We start from the raw sequence: 23957 nt of genomic DNA on the forward strand, positions 1-23957 counted from the left end.
ATTATTTGAAAAGACGAAATCGAATTCGTCACTGAATTCCCATGTTTATTGGGACACCCTGTATTGAACGCTCTGTAGTTAAATTAAAGGACAACTCCCGATAAATAAAATGTCTTCTTTCTCGACACGTCTGATATTCNGGGGGGGGCTAAAATGTTGTTTTATAAACTTTGAAAAAACTTTCCACTTTCATATGGCCGTTTTTCATAATTAGAAAGCATAGGTGAAGCCATAAAACTATTCAAATAATTATGATTTATTAAATAATCTTCACTTTTATCAATATCAATCCTATTGTATAAAACTGCAATTTATATTTATTTTTGTAAATGTACGTCCTCACTGCATGCATTCTTATTGTATATGCGACCTCACTGCTTGCATCTTCATTATATATGCGTCCTCACTGCATGCATCCTTATTGTATATGCGTCCTCACTGCTTGCATCCTTATTATATATGCGTCCTCACTGCTTGCATCCTTATTACATATGCGTCCTCACTGCATGCATCCTCATTATATATGCGTCCTCATCTGCATACATCCTTATTATATAGCGTCCTCACTGCATGCATCCTCATTAAATGTGCGTTCTCACTGCATGCATTATTATTAAATGTGCGTCCTCATTGCATGCATCCTTATTATGTATATGCGTCTGCACTACATGCATACTTATTAAATATTCGTCCTAAAGCTGCATGCATCATTTTTATATTAGCGTCCTCATTGCATGCATCATTTTTATATATAAGTCCTCACAGCATGCATCCTGGCAATGGCATCCTCACTACATGCATTCTTCTTATATTTGAGTCCTCACTGCATGCATCCTCATTAAATGTGTACATGCATCCTCATTATACAGTGAAACCCTTAATAACGAATACAACGAAAGAATTCATCAAATGTCGTATTCTTCACTTTCTGATAATGGAATGTTGCAGATATTTAGTTTTTTAATTAAATGATTATATGGAACTCTAAAAAAATGTTCTCGCATATTAATGGCTATTTATTCATTTTCGCAAATACTGAAATTTACGTAATATAGTATAAAACTCATTGAAAAATTGTCAAGACGACATTTGATAAATTCTTCCAATGTATTCGTTATTAAGGGTTTCACTGTATATACGTCCTCATTGCGTGCATCCTTTTTGTATAAACGTCCTCACAATCACATGAATGCATCCTAATTATATATGCGTCCTATTAACTGCATGCATCCTCAATATATTTGCGTCCTATTAACTGCATGCATCCTCATTAAATTGCGTCCTCATCGCATGGATCCTCATTATACTTACGTCTCAACTGCATGCATCCTTATTATATATGCGTCCTCACTGCATGCATCCTGATGGAAAACTGGGTAATTAGAAGACGACTTTTAGACTCTTGTTTGACAAAAAAACCAATTGGCTAAAACAGATTTGTTGACAGATAACAGCAACACGCTAGACAAATCCGGATAATAGGCCGGGTAGGATTTTGAAAGGGGGGTTTATTATCCCCAGACGATTATTTCCCGATGGCCGAACAATACACACACAACAGAGTACCCCGTCACAGAAATTCGATAACAAAATCTTTATTTCCTAAAAAATAACATAAATTATAGGTCATGTTGAATTGTACAATGTTATAATGAATGTTAATAGTGGAAAAAATCTTACGAATTATTTAAGTATGGAAGGGGTGATTTATTTGTTGGTCAGTATTGAAATACGTTTTTAACTTCTGAAAAAAATTACAGTTGAATATTTAACGAAATTCACTTATGCTTCTTATGAAAATATTTTGCTTAACTTTAATGATTTCACAACAACGAAATATTTCAAGCTCCGTCGGAGGAGGACAATGGAATTAGCGGGCTGAAATTTGGTTTGGCTGTCTCCGACAGGAGATTCCAGTAGAAGACGACATTTTACAGAGGTTTTGAAATTAATGGTTAACAAGATTTCTCCAAACTGTTTGGGTTTATTGCTGTTCGCTCCTGATTGGTTAAAGTAATTAACTGTTGTTTTGTTACACTGAATATATATTTACGGTGGGTGACAAATTAAATTGCATTTTTTCATAGTGATCAAAAATCAATGAGATATATGCCCAACAAACAAAAACCCGTGAAGAACACAAGATTATTTGGCTTTTTTCACACAAGTGACCCGTCAATATCCCGTGATAATTCACGTGTTGTCGAGGTGAATGTCGACGATTTGAGCAGTGGTCTAGGACCGAGTTTTTGCACGGTTAACTTGAGTTTATTTCACCAGATGAACACGGGATTTTTACATGAGAAAATCATTTTTCTCTCATCTACTTTAATTACATTTTTTTTAAACCCCGGGAAAGGGGGGGATATATAATTGATTTCTGATATGTAAATATCTTATAAAATATTCTGTGTAAAAGTATATGATTATTACAAAATGTTTAGAAACTAAACATTTTACTTTATAACTTTTACATTAAACATCTTGAACATGTAAACTTTAAACTTTTCTTATCACAAAGTGATATTACAAGTCTAAATAATGTTCAATTCAATTATGTTAATGTGTTCATAAATGTAAGAATTCTCCTTCCTGTATATATCTAAAAGATTGATATTCCAAAAAGGGGTTGTTGAGAAATACAATACAAAATTTAATGTGAAACTTTTCTATGCTCTGCTCATGCTTGTTATAATCTACAAAAATTAATGTCAGTTAACATATTTCATTTTACTATAACAATAAACTTTTATTTTCTAAAAGATAAGCAGAGACACCAAGTGTTGTGATTTTGCAACTCTGTTAAAAATGAAACATGAAGTTTTCCCGTGATATCTCAAATATTTTACGCGTGATATTTACAAGAATTAAAATCTAGATATTCTGGCGCGGCATTCCATTACTCATGATTAACACGTTGGAAACATGCGAGAGCTTGCACTGGTATCTTTGCTACGAGCAAAACATGTGAAAAAACTTCAAGAACTAAACTACAGAACTATCTCAAAAATACGAGAATTAAAATCTAAAAATTCTGACATTGCATTACTCGAGTTTAACACGATAGGAATATGCAAGATCTTGCACTGATTTATTTTGCTAATCTCGTTGAAAACCTGTGTTTTGTTTGTTGGGTATAGACCTTATAAAATTAAGCTATAAATAACTTCTTTATATTTCTAAAATCGCCATGCTTTAGGACTTAAAAAATATTTGCATGTTAGAAATGTAGAATCAAAGATATAAGGTGTTGCGACACTTCAAATTTGATCCAGCCTTAAAAGTTGATGCAACATTTCATAGTTCATAATGTAGTATTCTTAATTTTCTGATGATGGAATACTGCAGATACAGGGTGTCTCATGAAACATGACAGATGGTGAATAGTTTTCAATGTCTTCTTCCATAATACTGTATTAGTTATTTAAGACTTTTTTGAGTTTATTTCGTTAAACAAATCTTTTACTCAAATATATATATTTGTTTGAAATCAATTTTGCTATTATATTACTGCCATTTAGGATTTCTTATCATCATCTCTAGTATCAAACAAATTATTTAATTATGGAAAAAGACATTTTAAACAATTCACCACCTGGCAAGTTTTGTGGACACCCTGTGTTTAGTTTTTGATTATATGGAGCTATGGGATGATAATGATTTCATTCTTTTGAAAAACGATCGTTTCGGTATGAAAGTGACGGCGAAAAATTGAAAACGAAACGATCGTTTTTAAAAACGAGCGTTTTATTCAAAAGTTATTTTTTTAAATGGTCGTTTTTAAAACAATCGTTTTTCAAAACGATAGTTTTTATAAAATTCGTCGTTTCGTTAACGATGAACCTTCGTTAACGTTCGTTAACGACAACCCTTAGTTAACGATCGTTAACGACAACCCTTAGTTAACGATCGTTAACGACAACCCTTAGTTAACGATCATTAACGACGACCCTTCGTTAACGATCATTAACGAAGAGAGGAAACCGACCTGAAGGGCATCTGTACTAATCATTGAGTAGTTTTTAAGAAAATATCAAGAAGTTTTAGCTCCCCCACAACTGTTAAACTTCATGTAAGATGGCATTCAATAAAGTTGCATGTAATTTTTTTTCTCAAAAACTACCTTTTTTTATAAAGTTCGAAGTCCTACGTTAACGATCGTTAACATAATTGGCCATAATTTTTTTTCAAAAATGAAAGTTTTTTCAAAAATTATCGTTTTTTGAAAAACAATCGTATAAAAACGATCGTTTTCAAATTCGTTTTCTAAAAGTTCAAAACGAGTGGGTCGTTTTTAAAAACGATCGCTCTTGAAAACGATTGAAAAACGAAACAAAAAACGATTAACAACCCTGTAATGGAGCTCTCTAAAACTGTTCCAGCATATTCATGGCTTTTTATTTATGTTTGTAATTACTGAGATTAACGTATATATTTGGCATAAAATCATTGAAAATTGTCAAGACGACATTTCATAAATTATTTCGTTGACTCAAAATCTCTTGGGTTAATTGTAGCAAACAGGATCTATATGTGAATGTAACATTATTATTATAAAATAGACGAATTCTCTAGTTTCAGCACAATTTATTTAATTCTACACATAACACATTTATAATACAGTTATACAGTTCAACAATTGATTATAATCATCTATCAATCAATCAATCGATTTCTTGAGATTCGACAAGGAAGATAAACACACGCAATACTCGATTAAATAGAAGAAGATTTAGAAATAAGAGAATTTTTAAATTCCCTTATTTTAGACAAAAAGCACCAAATATCCCGAGATTGAAAGAAAAAGAATGAAAAGAAATAGAATAATTATGTTTATACAGATTAAACAAACAATATACAAAAAAGGGGTTCGATTCAAAAATAAACTTATCGCTCAAAAGTTAATTTTGAAATGTAAAAACTTAAAAAAGATGTTTTTGAATATTTTTTTTTCAAAAAGTTGTATATTTTTTTTAATTGTTATTTTAATTTTTTGTCTAAATTTCATAACAAAGTTTTAAATAAAACCATCCGCCCTGAAGTGAGAACTATTGTGGTAAGGATCTCGGGATCAATAATTGATCTCTAAACACACCTACGGATTAAATTAATTCCTCTGCAATATCCCCCGATGGTATTACCTTACAGGGATAACCTTAATCAAGCATTGATCCTCAAAATTATAAGTGTTCACATTCGTATATGGAGATCAAGCTTTCAAGATTAACGATATCCACACAAAAGTTCAGATCTCAGGTTTAGTAGTTTTTGCGGTTGCTCGTATTTTTGGACACCATGTACATAATCTCGTATTTTTGGATACCATGTACATAATCTCGTATTTTTGGACACCATGTACATAATCTCGTATTTTTGGACACCATGTACATAATCTCGCATTTTTGGACACCATGGACATAATCTCGTATTTTTGGACACCATGTACATAATCTCGTATTTTTGCACACCATGTACATGATCTGGAATTTTTGACACCATGGACATAATTTGATATGTTTGTTTCTTCTCCTTGAATGTATTGTTTTAGATTTAAAAAAGATCCGGTGTCCTAAGTTTGGAACTTAAAATCAGACAGAACCCTGAGCTGAAAACTTTTGAATGGAATATCCTTAATCCCGATCGGCTAATTAATCTGGAGATTAATAATAAGAGAACAGGCATTATTTTATCTTGAGATTAAGAAAAAGAAGAGATCAAGCATAAATCTCGATATCCACCATTCTAAAGTTTTCAGCTCAGACTTCATTAATGGAGGGAGACAATTTTGTATATCAGAGGTTTTTAGATACTTGAATAAAAATCTACAGAAATGTACATACCCCCAAAAGAGAGATAAACAATACCATTATTAGTTTCATTGACATATTTTCTTAATTTGCTGGGTTTTTTAACCTCCGTAGCTTTTTGGACGAACTAAGGCCACGGGAGAGATTTTGATTTTAACTCCAGTGGAGCAATCTACTCGAAATTAAATCAGTTCCAAAGAAGAATCTACATCAATGAAATTAACCCATTTAAATCATAAAGATTCCTATTGTCAGTTGTGGAATCCATCTGAAGTTAGAGCATATCAGGAATCTACTAGAAATTAGTCCATATGGGTATCTACTAGAAATTGAACCCATCTCCTGTAGGATCTAGAATCCAGGGATAGTGAGTTGGACACTGCATACAGGTGTGAAGACGAAGTGTTTCTCCGGGTAGTTCCCTGGTAGTTAAGGGGCAGGGGTTGGATAGGGAACACAGGGGCTGTCCCTAAAATATTATAAATATATTTGACAAGTCTGTCTGTTGGCATTCAATAAGCTTATTTTTAAAAATGTTCGAAACCAAATTCATGTAAATAAATTAGCAAATATGTTAGATCCAATAATAAATCAATAATAAATCAAGTATATAGAAAAGAAATTATTTCAGCCATATCAGAATTTGAAAAAATAGTTATTTGTTTTGTCTAATCGTCGTCTTTAATTCCAATTTATTTTGGAGACCGTTGTATTATTAATTATTTTTCTCAATACCTTGACATCACATTTCTCCTGCCAGTCTACAAAATCTCGTAGTCCAGCCAGATCTGTAGGAGTCCACATCCACTTCAGGACCTGATACAGATACAGATACAGATACAGATACAGATACAGATACAGATACAGATACAGATACAGATACAGATACAGATACAGAAACAGATACAGATACAGATACAGATACAGATACAGATACAGATACAGATACAGATGCAGATGAAGATACAGATACAGATACAGATACAGATACAGATACAGATACAGATACAGATACAGATACAGATACAGATACAGATACAGATACAGATTCAGATTTAGATGTAGATACAAACAAAGGTACAAATAAAGTATTCATGTGTACCATGTAAAAATGCTAAAAGGCAAAAATCCATCTTTTAACAGAAAAATAAATGTTATAAATAGCGTGCTAAAGCTTGATTAAAGTCCGTGACCTTTTCCATCATTTCCCATCTAGCTAGCTAGCAGTCTAGTACTGTAGATGTACTCACAATGCATGGAATGCTAAAGATAGGGTTATAACAGATTTATTCATAGTCTTTGGGGGGGGGCAATGATTACCCCCCCCCACTTCATCTCCTGTATTACAGGTTTCCCTGCCATATATATATATATAACCCTATTCATATAGAAATATTTATACTACAACCTTGACCCCCCCCCCCTGTATTGTTAGGCTAGGAGCTGAGGGTTGGGTGGGATGGAATTTGTATTAAAATTCTTGAAATGACACTCAGATCCTGTTCCTGAGTTACGACGTTGTTCCGCCAGAGTTTGAATTAGTTGAAATCCCCAACTTTCCCTCGTGGGTTTAAAGTCACAGGAGGGATAAATTTATATATTAGGACACTCTTCTACTGTCTACTGTCTATACTGTCTACTGTCTATACTGTCTACACTCCCTGCAATATAATGAATACCAATGCCTCCTACAGAGGAATATCTAACACGGAATCTAATTTAGAAAATGAATTTTTAATTATTAAATAATATGTTGAATCATGAATCGAAACAGGAACTGAAAGGAACCATGTGCATTAATTTTAGTAAACTTCAGAGAAAGGATTCAGTGTTGAAGATGTGACGACAGATTACCCAGAGTGTGGATTTCCACAGAATTTAAATCTGTGCCACACCAGTATCTACCAAATTTTTCTTCAAAATTTAAATTTTTTTCTTCAAATTTTCATAAAAATTTCACGGGCAACGACGGGCACTTCAGCTAGTTTGTTAAGACGACCAAAAGGTATTTATAAATAGTAAATTGCATTTTGAAAATTACAGGCTACGGATAAAAATGACAGACTATAAAATTCAGAAAAAAAATTACAGACTAGATGAAAATCAAAGACTGAAGATGAAATTACAGACTTTAGATGAAGATTACAGACTGCAGATGAAGATTACAGACTGCAGATGAAGATTACAGACTGCAGATGAAAATTACAGACTGACGACGAAAATTACAGACTACAGATGAAAATTACAGACTGCAGATTAAAATTACAGACTACAGATGAAAATTACAGACTACAGATGAAAATTAAAGACTGCAGATAAAAATTACAGAAGAAGACAAAAATTACAGACTGCAGACGAAAACAAAAGACAACAGATAAAAATTACAGACTGCAGATGAAAATTACAAACTGCAGATGAAAATTACAGACTGCAGATGAAAGTTACGAACTGCAGATGAAAATCACAGACTGCAGACGAAAACAAAAGACAACAGATGAAAATTACAAACTGAAGATGAAAATTACAGACTGCAGATGAAAGTTACGAACTGCAGAGGAAAATCACAGACTGTAGATGAAAATTATTGACTGCAGAGAAAAATTACAGACTACAGATGAAAATTTTAGACTGCAGATGAAAATTACAGACTATAGTTGAAAGTTACGAACTGCATATGAAAATCACAGACTGCAGAGGAAAATTACAGACTGAAGACGAAAATCACAGAAAGAAGATGAAAATTACAGACTTTAGATGAAAATTACAGACTGCAAATTAAAATTAAAGACTGAAGACGAAAATTACAGACTGCGGATGAAAATTGCAGACTGCGGATGAAAATTACAGACTTTAGATGAAGATTACAGACTGCAGATGAAAATTACAGACTGCAGATGAAAATAAAATACTGCAGATAAAAATCCCCGACTGTATGACTAATTCGATTCCAAATGATTTAAATCTCCAAATTTTGACAACGAAAGAACTTAGATGATTTTTTGAGAAAGGGATGACTCATGAACCAGTGAACACCTTCTAAATGCAGTTTTAATATCTCTAAAATTCAAAGAAATATTCTGAAATCTGGCAACAGCGGTTTACCAACCCTTTTGCAATTCGTCCAACTCGACATGGGGGGAACCGGTTTAAATGATATATAATTTCAGATTCTTAAGACCCTAGAGCCAAATTCATGGTAACCCAAGGTTATTTGTCTAGAAGTAAACAGCTAGCACAAATAGTTCGTAATTATTGAAATAGCAAAGATTTTTTATCGCCCTCGTTTTTAGAATTGGTCTTTGTTTAAAAAACTGCTGACAGAATTGCAAAAAGTTTTTGATTATATCCAAAAAAGCATGATTTTGTCTTGTGCACAGCTAAGAAAAATTTGCGGATTGTTTATTAAAATGTTCGCGGATTTATGAAATTCTGACGGAAGATACTAACTGAAGTGCCTAGCATTGCCCGTGGAATTTCAAAACACATTGGAAAAAAGATTTTTTAGGCTTTGTCACCCCCAGGGTACTCATGGGTTCCCTCAAAAAATTCAGCCAATTTGGTCCAGCCGTTTGCCCAGCTATAGCGAACTTATATATGAGCGAAGAGCTTTATTATATAGATATATCAACAGTTTTATAAATAGATACATAGAAATTAATCATTAATATATAGATATATTGAACTTATTGGTAGGTTATTAAACTCATCAATAGATATATTAAACTTATTGTTGGATATATGAAACTGAATAGTAGATATATTAAACCCATTGATATATATATATATATCTAACCTCCAGTTCAGTAACGAAGTAAACATCATTATGTTCAGTAAGAACCTCATCCATCCAATTAGCAAGTTCTCGAGAAAATCCAGGGTTTCCCTAAAAAATAAAGTTTTTTTTCAGTTTTTCATTGAAAGAATTGATAAAATTCAAAATAAATGTATTTTTTAAAGATGATTACTCGTTGAAAATTATAAAAGAAAGTTTTAAACATTTTAATTAAAAAGATAAATCACCTTGTGATTTTTAAGTTAAAATTAAATAATATTCAAACATTTGAACAGAATTATACATATAAGTATAAATGAAATTTATTCTTAAACATTATACCGAAAGCCATGATGAATCGAAGCTAAGACTGAGAGGAGCTTTGTTTGTTTGATAATGACGATTGAAGTTATGACGAATCATTCGGCCAAACTGATCCCGGTCATAGATATTAGAACAAGAGGACACAAGATGACATCCAGATAGTCTCTCATCAAAGGTGGGATCATCTCGTCTGTCCAGCTCATTGATCGGCATCTCCCAGATATTGTGTGCTTTACTCGGACAATTTTGCGCATTTCCGTGACATTTGTGCGGCATTCTGTACAGCAGGGAGTAGGGCCAGATGGGAACACGACCCAACGGGGCAGTGATCGAAGAATCATACAAGAAAAATTGATCCTCCATCATGTCAAACTGTACATTTCCACCAACCCGGAGATACGGGGCTCGAACACCGTTTACGCTTCCCTCTGTGATATTTGCGAATCGTTCAATGATTAATCGGCTGCCGGCCATCTCGCCAAACCAGTCGTTGTAGGATCCTCGAGTCCAGTACTTTGGGCTGTCCTTGTTAGTGATTGAGAAGACTCCAATCTCATGCCCAACTCGATGTAGCTCCTGGACTGCAGAATAGTTGGTGTACTTGTGGGATACAAAGAAGGTTCCCTTCGCCTAATATAAACAATTTGTTAAAATATTTCAATTCTCAATCGAAGGCATTGATTACACAACTCATTTTCTAATTTTGTAATCTCTATATCTATGCAACCTGGGGGTGTAAACTTTGTCTATTTTCTCTAGCAAAATTTACATTTGGAAATATCCAAGGTCTACAACATTCGGTTGCAAAGACATAAGAATTGGAAACTAAAGCTTAGTTCCTATTAAAGTTTGAGATGAGTAATCAGTTCCTTTAAACTTTTAAATGAGTAATCAGTTCCTTTTTCAGATTTAAGATGAGTAATCAGTTCTTTATTAATATTTGAGATGAGTAATCAGTTCCTTTAAACTTTTAAAATGCAAATGGCACAAAATACAAATACAGCTATGTAGTTTGTTGCAGTGCATGACTTGACAAAATAATATCCATGTATTAAGAATAAATTTCCTGAATTTGATTTCTCACATGAAATTATTTAAAATTAGCACACAACGTTTAGATTAAAGAATAGTACACAACCTTCAAATCTGAATTATGTGCGGTATCTTTATCTCAAAGCAAGCATTGAAAATCTCACGAAATTTATTTGTATCTTCAAGAGCAAGAGAAAAATATAAGCTATTTTTCCAGAGTTTTTTTGACACTAGCACTTTTCCTGACAAATTTCTTTATTTATTTCAATTTTTTGAAATGTCTACATTAGTTTTCAACAAATCAAACTCTGGAATTAAAAAATCATTTTGTTACAAAAATAAATGTCCTGGTTTAGTAAAGTCAGAAAGCCTTAAATTTCAAACCCATTTTAAATGTATATTCTCAGAATTTTCTATTTAACTACCAAACATTGACGGTCACTCCCTTTAATATTCAATACAGCCTGGACAAATTTTGAGCTATTTAGTTTAGCGTGGTTGGCTTACCGTGCATCCATTAGGGTTTAATCTCCCCTCTTTGAATATCTCCTGATAGATGGGAATATTATTGTTGTTAATGGCGCCGTTGAAGGTGATGGTGATCATCTGAGGGACATTTTCCTTCTCCAAACCATCTTAAAAAATCAATAATTAAATAAATTTGTTTGTATCCAACAAACGTTGGCTAAGATCGGGCCCAACATTTCTGGACGGTCAATTATCCTCCTCCAAAAATCATTGAATTTGAAAATTTAACAATCAAAACAGAAAAATCTACGAAATTAATCATACGGAAAAACAATAAAAAGTAAAGAAGAGGACTGGAAAGCGTTCTAAACGTCTAGTTAAAGTTTAAAAATTGATTTTGAAGTTTTAACATGGTGTATACTGTATGAGTGGATGAGAGATTTCAATGGCCACGAATCTTTAACCACCACGATCTAGAGTTTAAATTAGTTCTTAATTAGTTATAATCATGTAAATACTTTTAAATGATGTAGCAAGCTTCTTTCTTCAACTGCGGAGAATAACAAAGGAATTAAGATTGCCACAAACTCTTATATTCTAATCTATATATCTTCGCAACCCAATGTCGTAGACCACAGATTTTTAAAACTATGAATTCTTATAGGTCTAATCATCTGAGTCTGAAATATCAAAGGTTTACACAATCAGATTGTAAAGATATAGGAATTAGAAAATCAGAGTTTGTGACAAATTCCTTTATGAAACGGAAGAAAATGTTGAGTAGTGGTCTATCAAAAAATATCATACTTTAACCCTAAACAGGATGGTGGGGAACGTTTGGCGCCCCCCTCCCCCTGTAGTTTTTTGTCCATGCACTCTCATTTTTGACACTAGCACAGTGAAATTTTTTGACTTTTAATGAATAGTATTTTAAATGATTTTTTGTAAACAATTTTTTTTAATTTATAGGATAGGGTACAGGGCAGAAAAATGTCCGTTCTGTGAAAAAAAATCTAAAATAGCCCATAACATTTTTATGACTAAAGCTACAGATCTAAAAAAGCACTTGAAAAAGGCATGTAGAAACATGTGTCACACTTTGATATTTGTTTAAAACAAAAAATATTTTTTTCACTTTTTTTACCCTTTTTAGGCATTTTTTTCAACCCTTCTCTAGGACCCAAACTATTAAAGTTATCGGTCTAATTTTTTTTCTATGAGCTGGCCTTGAAAAATTTGGCTTTGAACATGCATTTCAACCCTATACATATTCTCTAAGGCCTTTTTCTAAAAGGGAGGGGGTGCCAAACGCCCCCCCTCAGGCTATACATAGATTTAGACCCCCCAGCCATCAAAGGGTTAAGCAAGTAAACAATGAACATAAACTACAAAAAAAAATCAAAGAAAAAAATAAGTTTTGCAAAAAAAAGTAGATTAGATTTGATTAAATTGTTTTTTTTTCATCTTGGAAAAAAAAATTCCAAATCCTTCTTTGATTTCCGTGAATTATTTCCAAAATGAATTTCAATTTCAAGCTTTAAAGATATTCCGGAAATCAGGAGGAAGCACCATAATTCAATCAAAACATTAAATGCAAAATGTTTTCAGAAAATCTAAATCTTAAAAATCATCACTTCGCACCACGAGTCATGCATTTCACACACTACGGTTGAAAAAATGTACTACAGAGGATCTGCAGCTGCTTCATATTTTTTTATTTGAATCAGTTCTAAAAACTTAATTTTGGATTTTAATTTATTTTTGATAAATAGATTTTAAAAAGAAACATAATCTTGTTTAGGAATGTGGCATGTATGTTAGACGACGTTTATTTAAAGGGTCTGTAAAAGAAATGCCACTTTATAAGTGACCTTGCATTTATAAAGTGGCATTTTCAGTTGACAACGGTACACTTTAAAGCTTTGTCTGATAAAGTATGAATTAGATATTAATATTTTTAATTTTGAAAAATTATTATTTTCAATTGTGGTTTCTCTACAAAATTGATTTGCGCAGGAAAACCATGGATTATTAAGACTAAACATTTTTCCATATTATTGATAATATACAGGTTTGAAGGGTACCGTTGTGAATCAGGCATGTCCCTCTGTAATAAATATTGTAGTGAACCCCATATTTGTAAACCTAAACATACCTATACCTATATATATATATATATATATATATTACATTATAACATTATCTGTACCCTAACTCTGTTCATTGATTTCTGAGAACTACGTTCATTAGTTTGACGACAATTAAATTTAACATTGATTTAACATGTGCCATAAAACCCAAGATATATATCAATTGGACAAGATACTTTGCTGCATTACGTTTAGACACACTAATTCTCATGTAGAGAGCAGTTGTATCTGTACGATACACATTGAAGAATACATTTAGGGTCATATCTGGATTGATGTACAGACTGAAGTATTATTGTAGAACATTGAGTTTAGAGCGAGTTTTATGTGTATAATACACACTGAGAATACAGAGAGTATCTGAAGGATAAATACTGAGAATACAGAGAGTATCTGAAGGATAAATACTGAGAATACAGAGAGTATCTGAAGGATAAATACTGAGAATACAGAGAGTATCTAAACGATACATACTGAGAATACAGAGAGTATCTGAAGGATACATACTGAGAATACAGAGAGTATCTAAACGATACATACTGAGAATACAGAGAGTATCTAAACGATTCATACTGAGAATACAGAGAGTATCTAAACCATACATACTGAGAATACAGAGAGAATATATAACAATACATACTGAGAATACAGAGTATCTAAACGATACATACTAAGAATGCAGAGAGTATCTGAAGGATACATACTGAGAATACAGAGAGTATCTAAACGATACATACTGAGAATACAGAGAGAATATATAACAATACATACTGAGAATACAGAGTATCTAAACGATTCATACTGAGAATACAGAGAGTATCTGAAGGACACGATCTAAATACAAAAAACGTTCTTCCCTCTTTAAATGAACTGTCACATATAACAAACTGCAATTTCTTTCAATTTTTTAATACAAATTTCAATAAAGATGTTTTAAAAGCGTTGAAAGCTTTCGTGCAACTTTTTTAACTTTGCAAAACAAAACATAAAATGATATGGCTTATTATAAATTATCTGAATCATTTATTTTATAAACATTTTATAATTAAAACAATTTAAGCATAAATGGAAGTTAATATTTATATATTGACATATAATTATATACTTTTCAAATATGTAAATGTATATTTAAATCAATAGCTAAACAACTCCTTCTGTCCACAAACTAGATATTCAAATCAGTTGATGAAGCGTGATAAAATTAGATTAAAACAATTGACCTTGAATTGGAATTGGATTGTTAAATTACAGATCTGTCATTAAATCATAATAATGATAATGTATAAGTTTATAATTTAAAGTACAATAACGACGTGTACAAAATTATAAATACAACATAAACTAAAGTGAATTGGACAAAGATTCAAATCTGATATGTTTTTAATCAAATCTGATATGTTTTTAATCAAATCTGATATGTTTTTAATCGAAACTTCCTTTAAAAGAGCAATTCAAACCAACAAAAGTGTTTAGAATTTCTCATATGTAACCCTATAAATTTTTATTTCTAATACGAAGGTGTAAAATCAAAACTAAAGGAGCTACGATGTCACAAAGTTGTACCAATAATTTCGCATTAATTTGGCCTTCTCTAAGTGGCTTATTAACAGTGAAAACAATCTTATTTCTAATGACAAATGAAATTTTTATAGAAAAAAAAATATCGTTCTCATACTTTTATTTAACAAAAACAACAGTTTTATTTTTTTCTTGTAAAAAAGCATGAATAAGAAAATGAAATTCTTTCATAATTTCTAAATCTGTGACGCCCTGTACTACAAAGATCAGATTGTACTTAGACTGGTTTTTCAAGATTCTAGTTTATACAATTGTCCCACATTTTGACCTTGTTCCTGACCTTGATTTTAAACCTTCTCTCTTGACCGTTTTTTTCAGGGATAAAATATTTACAATTTATAAAAAATATTTATTTTCTAGTAAGGTTTTCATTGTCTGTTTTTATCTAAAATTTCTGTAAATAAAAAGTCATATCTGAGACTCAAAGTTACATTTTTTCGTAGTTTACAGATAAAAATATATAAAATTGTGAATCCGGTTCGGAAACTTACATTTTTCCGTAGTTTACAGATAAAAATATCTAAAATTGTGAATCCGGTTCGGAAACTTACATTTTTCCGTAGTTTACAAATAAAAATGTCTAAAATTGTGAATCCAGTTCAGAAACTTACATTTTTCCGTGGTTTACAGATAAAAATGTCTAAATTTGTGAATCCAGTACGGAAACTTACATTTTTCCGTAGTTTACAGATAAAAATGTCTAAAATTGTTCATCCGGTTCGGAAACTTACGTTTTCCGTAGTTTACAGATAAAAATGTCTAAATTTGTGTATCTGGTTCGGAAAATTACATTTTTACGACGCGTCTTGTAATAAACTTTCAGTTTCAGAAATATCATAAAATTTAAAATAATATCCTTCTGTTTTAAACTTAGCTTATACACAGTACTTGGGTTACAATTTGACTTTTGACTTTTGAGTTTCATGAATTGAAAAGGAACTGATTACTCGCATCTAATTCAAATGATCCAAGTTCTCTATATATTTACTTCCAAATTGTGTGAGCTTTTAATATTTCAATCTTTGACTACTTGTACTAGCAGTATTTATAGTTTGAAATATGTAAAGTCTGCGACATTATATTCTATTTGTTGAAACTTCTTAAACAATTTTTTTGTAAAAAAGAAAAGAAAAATATCAAGAAAATTATCTTAATTGACACGAAGTTGAACCAAAAAATAAAATTTGTCAAATCTGTTTAATGTATTCCAAGCTTTTTTCACAAGGCACCCTTTAGAATCTTTGTATGGACGAAATTAGAGTAATCCCTGTTTTTCTCTTCTAATTTCTAAGTTGCTTTGCAGATTTATTTAGCAAAGACAATGATGAAACTGAAGAAAATATTTTCAAGACAGAAAAACGACGATATCTCCTTCATTTCCAGCACGACAAATAGCTTTATTGCTTTTAATTGAGACGTATTCGAAATTTGGTTCACAGTCCCTTTAAGCATATTTTACTTACTTGGTATAAGTGTTCCGTCTGCAGAGCAGTAACATTCAGGTAGGAAGCATTCATTAGTGTTACATTTAGGAGCAGCATTAGGGTCCTCATCTACACCACAAGCTACCTAAATATATATATAGAGATTAGGAGCAGCATTAGGGTCCTCGTAAACACCACAAGCTACCTAAATATATATATATAGATTAGGGGCAGTATAAGGGGCCACATATATTCTTTTAGTTACCTAAATATTAAACAGTTCTTGTTTTACTGATCAAGGAGTTCAATAAGTCTTGATGGACAAATCAAAATGTTTTTATTAAACAAAACAAAAGTATTTTTTGTCAAGGGGCTTCTTTAGAACCTATAAAAATAGTTACAAAAGTACACGATCAATTTTATCTTAATCTATATATCCAGAATTATTGACACTTTGACAATATGAATATTATTCATATCCAATAATCCAGTAGAGAATCAATTATTTAAAATAATTTATAAATAAAGGTTTGTTAATCGTTTGATATAATCGGATATAAAGTTTATATATACAAGAAGAAAAGACCTATATGCTCCATAAGTCTGAATGTTTTTGAAAAATGTAATTTAAAATTGTTCTTGATTTGTAACAAATAGTTTATTATGCCGAATAAAATATCAAAAATTTTAACTTAACTCTTATCTCTCATATTTGTAATAAAAAAATCAAATTTACAATAAGATATATATCTAACCTATTTTACCTATTTCTAAGAATGCGAATTGCGCTCGTTACAATCAAAGAGAATAGAATATATATTAGAGTGGAATTTAGAAAATTCCTCGGTATGAATTTTTTCGTCCCTTTCAGTCTGAAAGGGAGTTCAAAGTGTACAAATCATGTAAATGTTCACAAATTATATGCAGTAGAGTACATTAATACAGTATGTTCCATAAACTATCAATTTGAATTTCGAAATTTTTAAAGCTTTTAAATAAACTTTATAAAAAGAATTAGGTTAATAAAAACATCATTTGATTTATAGTTATAAAGGAAAATCATCGTTTGTAAAGTGAAAGGCAAAGAGTCTATGTGAAATCATCATTGGTCAATTATGAAACCAGTCTATTTCATAATTTGGTTTTCTTTTAATATTAATTTTAGATTTTCTATAAAATGATGTTCCAGGGCCCAAAAGGTTATAAAGCACAAATATGCAAAGTACACCTGCAGTATGGAAACAGTACAACAAAATGGCCTTTTTACACTTTTTTCTAGTAAATTCCAGTCTAATGTATATTCTATTCTCTTTGGTTACAATAGACTAAATTTTGGGTGAACATTCATGTTACACGTAATTTCGCTTTCTCCCATCAACTGTCAAAGAGGATGTAGACATAATTTCAATCGACCTTCCATTTATAGAGTGGCATGTCTGGCTGTCCATGATAAAGGAATAAAATATCCTTGGCTTTTTAACTAAAAATTAATTATTTTAAAGAGTATTTTGCGTACTTATGCTTCAGTTCAGAGGTAAATAATTATCTAAATTTAATACTTCAAGATAAAAAAGTCCCTGCAATAATAGCGGAAGATTTGCGTGCAAATTATTAAAGTCATTCGCAAAAAGGAACAGCTGTTTGAACTTTTAATCAGAATTTTCAAATCACTCTGTTTATTGTTTGATGTTTAGCGTGAGTCTGTTTAGTCCGAATCATCTCTAAATATTTCCTTCTTTAATTTTTAAATATCTTGCAGAATATCAGAGTGAAATCAAATATCTTGCAGAATATCAGAGTGAAATCTGGAAAAGGATGCGTCTATCTCATTTCACACAAAAAGCGACTGTTGGGTAATTTCAATTTAAATCAATGCTTACCCGATTCAAGGCAGAATCCCTTTATTGGTGAAAAAATAATGAATATATCCTGTCTACTGAAACATGTATAATTCTATAAATCTTTTTCCTGTCTTAAATGATGCTTAAATACGCTTGTCACGTTTAGAAAAAACAATGAGCACTTCGTCTTGTTGCTTATAAAAAGGTTGAAAGGAAACCTTATTAAAGGGAGGGTTACTTGAGATTACGTACACAGATCCTTATCTCATTATCCTGGGTTATTTTTTTCAAAATAATTTTTATATTAAAAAGTTATATTTTATTTATTCAAGCTCAGTAGTAAAAGATGTTTTTGGTTCAAATACTTTGACAAAAGACATTATTTTTAAATTACCTCATCTGAACCATCCTTGCAGTCCGGATTTCCATCGCAAAAAAGGACTTTATCAATACACTCCTGATCTCCACACATTAGCTGACCGTCAGGGCATAGCGGCTCATCGGTCACAAGGATGGGTCGAGATAGCCGGGGTTTAGTCAGCTGATCACAGTTGTCAACTCTAATAAATGCCGCGTCTTTTTATCTTTTAAGAAAATCTGCGAAAAAAATGATATTGGTTTATGAAAAGAAAGGAAACGATAAAGAAAATATGAAAAATGAACTAATTGCTCGTCTCAAACTCAATTTTCATGATCCCTATCTTTTTGCAAAAAACAGATGGTGTAAACCAGTGATATTTAAAATATCAAAGGTCTGCTCCCCGCCTCCATCAAGTTGCAAAAATAAAGTAAAAGTATAATTTAAGGCGAGAAATCAGTTTCTTTTGATAAAAAGTTTTATAAAAAGACGAATCAACTTTCTTGGCTGCCCAGTCGCAGACCTGGCCCTCCAGGTCGAAAAATAGTCCGGTTGGACATCTCACCGCAGCTAGTGAATGCCCGCCGACAAAATCATTGGCAACACACCGGACCACATCTCTGAAAATATATTCATATCAATATTTTTTATTTGAAAATCACTATTCTTGGCAAAATGATGGAGGATTTATGGTAAAATATTGCATCATAAATTTTTCAAAAATGTTTACAAATATGACTTATAACAATTTTACTAAAAAGTTTTATGAATGAATAATCTATTTTTTACTTTTAAATAATCTGAACCTAAATATTTGTCAAAAGTTTAGAATTTTGCAAATGTCTTACAATTTTCTACTTATGATGTATCTAAGAAGTCAGTATGAATTTTATTACTGCATTGTTCCGAGCCCGAGAAAGTAGGCAGCCGCAAAAAATAACACTTCTTACGAAACCATTTATCGTATAAAAATCTATCCCTTTTTTAACTTTTGTATAAAAATTAAATATGATTAAGAAAAATCTCTTTAATCTCTTTACAAATAATCTAATTTTGTATAAAAATCTAATCTTTGTAAAAAAAATTTTTTTTAAACATTTGTAAACAAAAAACTGTCAAATATTTAAATAACACAATCTGATTTAATTAATTCAAAAAAAAGTCGCCATTGAGAGTAACGTAAGAGGGACTATAAGCGTAATTCAAAGTGAACCTAATTTTATATCAGTGACTGACCACGACAAATCTCACCAAGTCGGGTCAAAATTTGAACGTTAGACTCTAGACTACGCATTTAAATCATCTATATTTTCTTGTGAAGGTCGATAAATGCATCCAGATGGTAACAGTAAAAAGATCAAAATCGTTAAAAAAAACTTTTAAGAAACATTTAACCATTTGCGTTTAAAAATCCTAATTTTATTGCAAAAATTATTTGTCTATTTTCAAAAAAAAATTATCATTGTCCATCTTTTGTACAAAGCTATCTTCTCTGTGCAAGAATTAGGTGTTTATCCTGCGTGCAAAAAGTACCTATCCTATGTGCAAAACCCTTCTACCCTTTGAGCAAAAACCTTGAGTGTGATGTAAGCTCTTCAATATATAATGTGCATCAGATGCAAAGAGAAACTGAGGTGAAAATGCATCCCCAGAATGCACAGAGGGGAGTACAGGGAAGGTAAGTATACACTGTACGGTAAGGATGGTACAGGGAAGGTAAGTATACACTGTACGGTAAGGATGGTACAGGGAAGGTAAGTATGCACTGTACGGTAAGAATGGTACAGGGAAGGTAAGTATACACTGTACGGTAAGGATGGTACAGGGAAGGTAAGTATGCACTGTACGGTAAGGATGGTACAGGGAAGGTAAGTAAGCACTGTAAAATAAACTTAAGATAAATCGTTCTAAATTTGGTTTTATTGGCGGTTAAAATAAAATTGACCTTTTTGTAAACAAAGATATGTCGATTATAGGTTCCTGGTACAGGGTTGCTCACAAAATATGATGCATTTTTGCCTTTTTCCTGATCCATTGTGATAAAATTGGAAAGCTGAATTAATACAAAACAATTAAAAAAATTCAAACTCTCAATATTTGTAACTAACCCTGTTTTTTTCCATATTTTTCCAAGGTTTTTAAAATTGATTAAATCGTTTAAATTCAACTTATGGACGAATTTCAATCTGAAACTGAATTCTCTCTTTTCACTCTAATTTTCTCTACTAAATATCTTTGCAACCTGATATAGTAAACCTTTAATATTATTAACTGACAATGTTGCCAGAATAAATTGTTTCAAAGGTTTACACCCTCAGGTTGTAAAGATTTTGCGATAAGAAAATTAGAGTTAAAAATTAATCTATTCTGAAACTTTTTAATCTACATTATTGTGATCTATATATAGCGTTTATAACCTCGTATCTAAAAATGTATTTTGTATTTAGATTATAATTGATGTATAATGGTAAACTATATTGATGCTATGGTTTGAAACTAGTCCTATCTGGATTTTAAACTGCACACAAAAACTAATTTTAAAATAATTTTAAAAGTTCAAACCAAATAAATCAAATCAATCAAATCTACCAAATTAGTCCTAGAAATACATTTCCCCAGCAAACAATATCAACAAACATAAATACAAATCCAAACTAAATAAACTACGCAATTCCTCACCAATTAATAAAACCAATCCAACACTCTCTACTAAACCCAACAATTTCTTCAAACAAACTGAATCAGCCAATCCGAGATATCAAACCAAACCAAGAAAATTCAAACAAAGCAATAAAAAAAAGTTTTGTTTTATTCAGTTTTTTTATCCTTAGAATTCTTAAAAAGAATAATAATCTCAAATTATTTTGATTTCATAATCAAACTTACGATTAAGGATTTAAACAAAAAGATTAGCATTTAAAAACCGACCTGCAGTTTGATTCTGCTGTTAGTCTGAAGTATTCATTAGATGGTCGGTTTTTACAATATTCTTGAACAACTCGGGCATAATTATCCACTTCAGTTTGTCTATCCTCACTAAAATCTATACTGTTTGACTGTGGAAGAGGTAGTACATTATGTACACAAACAAACAAGAATATCACTCTTTCTAAGCCCATGATCACACTTGACTAGAGATACTCTGACGGAAACCCTGTCTACAGATCCAAGAACTCGGAAGCCCTGGTGTGCGGAGCAGGAAGGGGTTGGTGCGCCGGATACCCACACAGATAAACTGAGCTGGGAGACCTCAACGCAACCAGAAAATAAACTCGCGCGTCGAGTTTCTACAATCCGCTGAGGGATAATGGACAGTGGACGCACCTAGAGATGGACAATAGACAATCGACAGTTTAGACATCGGTCACTCTACAGGAATGGACAAGGAACAATTAAAACTATAAATCTGAAAAATGGACGCTTCATTTTAAATTTACAATTTCTTTCCTTCACGGATTTAAAATGCTGAAGAAATATTTTGAATCTTTAAAAGTAATTTCTTGTAGCCTCTTATTATTTTAACATTAGATGAAAACCAGATGAAACAAAAAATTGAAAATGACGGATTGGAATAACCAGAAACAGATAATAGTGCAACCCTACTAAACCTAAAAATTGACAATAGGCCAAAAAAAAACTACAAATTGCAGTGACTGACATTATGTTATTGACTTATTGATGGCATGATTAATAATTGATTCACTAATTTATCAATTCCTTAAACTTTTGATTGAATAAATCATTAAATTATAGATAAAAAACTTTAAAAACTGAGTTTTGATTTAAATAAATGAGAAGTGTAATGGGATGTGAGGAGGGTGCATGAAGTGTACATATGATGGGATGTATGTATGTGAGTGTAAATGTGTTTGATGTGTGTGTATGTGCAAGGTCGCGGAGCGACCATTGGCACTCAGCTGGATCCTCATATACACTCATACAGACGGGGGAGAGAAATTTGTTCAACCTGCTAGTAGTTAGTGGTCAGTGGTCAGTGGTCAGTGGTCAGTGGTCAGTGGTCAGTGGTCAGTGGTCAGTGGTCATAAGTCAATGGTCAGTGGGCATGTGGTAATAAGTCAATAGTTAACGTTCGCTTATGAATAAGTATTGCTCAGAGTTGTGTAGAAATTTTTTTAATGACATTAAGTAGATATATCAAATATCTATATTTAATTAAGTGGTGCAATCAGTGTGAAAACTGGTCTTTGGTGGTCGGTGGTCGTTGGCTGGTGGTCAGTGGTCAGTGGTCATATAACTAAAGTCAATGGATAAAGGTCAGTGGTGAATAATTACTGCTCAGAGTTGTGTGCAATTTTAAAGATATTAAGAATATATATAAAATCTCTATATTTAATTAGGCTTCATTCGATAAATATTAAATATGTCTAGGCTGAAATGTACTCTTTGAAGAAATGCTAATTTAATCTTTCTTTATTAATTGTAAATAAATCGCAAATATTTTCTCGTTTTCCTTGCCCGATTTCTCTATCATTGATTTTGTAACCAGGTCTTGCAGGTTGAAAAACTTCTCTACCCTAGTATGGTCCCAGCCCCCTGTGCTGCCTGAATCCAACCCAAACAAAAAATCTTTCCCCAAAAGTTTCTCCATTGGAATTTTTTCCAAGCTTCCATTCTTCTTAGGCACTCTAAGGCATCTGATGTAGCCAGGGGTAAACACAGTACATCTTTACCAGGGGTAAACACAGTACATCTTTACCAAGGGTAAACACAGTATATCTTTACCAGGGGTAAACACAGTACATCTTTACCAGGGGTAAACACAGTACATCTTTACCAGGAGTAAACACAGTACATCTTTACCAAGGGTAAACACAGTACATCTTTACCATGGGTAAACACAGTACATCTTTACCATGGGTAAATACAGTACATGTTTACCAAGGGTAAACACAGTACATCTTTACCATGGGTAAATACAGTACATCTTTACCAGGGGTAAACACAGTACATCTTTACCAGGGGTAAACACAGTACATCTTTACCATGGGTAAATACAGTACATCTTTACCAGGGGTAAACACAGTACATCTTTACCAGGGGTAAACACAGTACATCTTTACCAGAGGTAAACACAGTACATCTTTACCAGGAGTAAACACTGAACAACCTTACCATGTAAACATGTCTAGGAGTACAAAATAGCATAAGCAAACTAGCGCAATAAAATAAAAGCCCAAGGGGT

At 32.0% G+C, this 23957-nt stretch overlaps 1 protein-coding gene across 1 annotated transcript; it reads right to left on the minus strand.

Annotated features, from left to right (window-relative positions):
- Positions 1-5912: 5912 nt before the first annotated feature.
- Positions 5913-22160, minus strand: LOC111708092 (uncharacterized). Its single transcript, XM_023481358.1, has 9 exons — positions 21683-22160; positions 19258-19374; positions 18791-18956; positions 16595-16700; positions 11443-11570; positions 9922-10533; positions 9601-9690; positions 6543-6623; positions 5913-6276 (listed from the first exon to the last, which is right to left on the minus strand). Exons 1-9 carry the CDS (start codon positions 21871-21873, stop codon positions 6130-6132), a joined length of 1638 nt encoding a protein of 545 aa, XP_023337126.1. The 5' UTR covers positions 21874-22160; the 3' UTR covers positions 5913-6129.
- Between the last annotated feature and the right edge of the window lie 1797 nt (positions 22161-23957).

Source organism: Eurytemora carolleeae, unplaced genomic scaffold (assembly GCF_000591075.1).
Source record: "Eurytemora carolleeae unplaced genomic scaffold, Eaff_2.0 scaffold762, whole genome shotgun sequence".
Lineage (NCBI taxonomy): Eukaryota > Metazoa > Arthropoda > Copepoda > Calanoida > Temoridae > Eurytemora > Eurytemora carolleeae.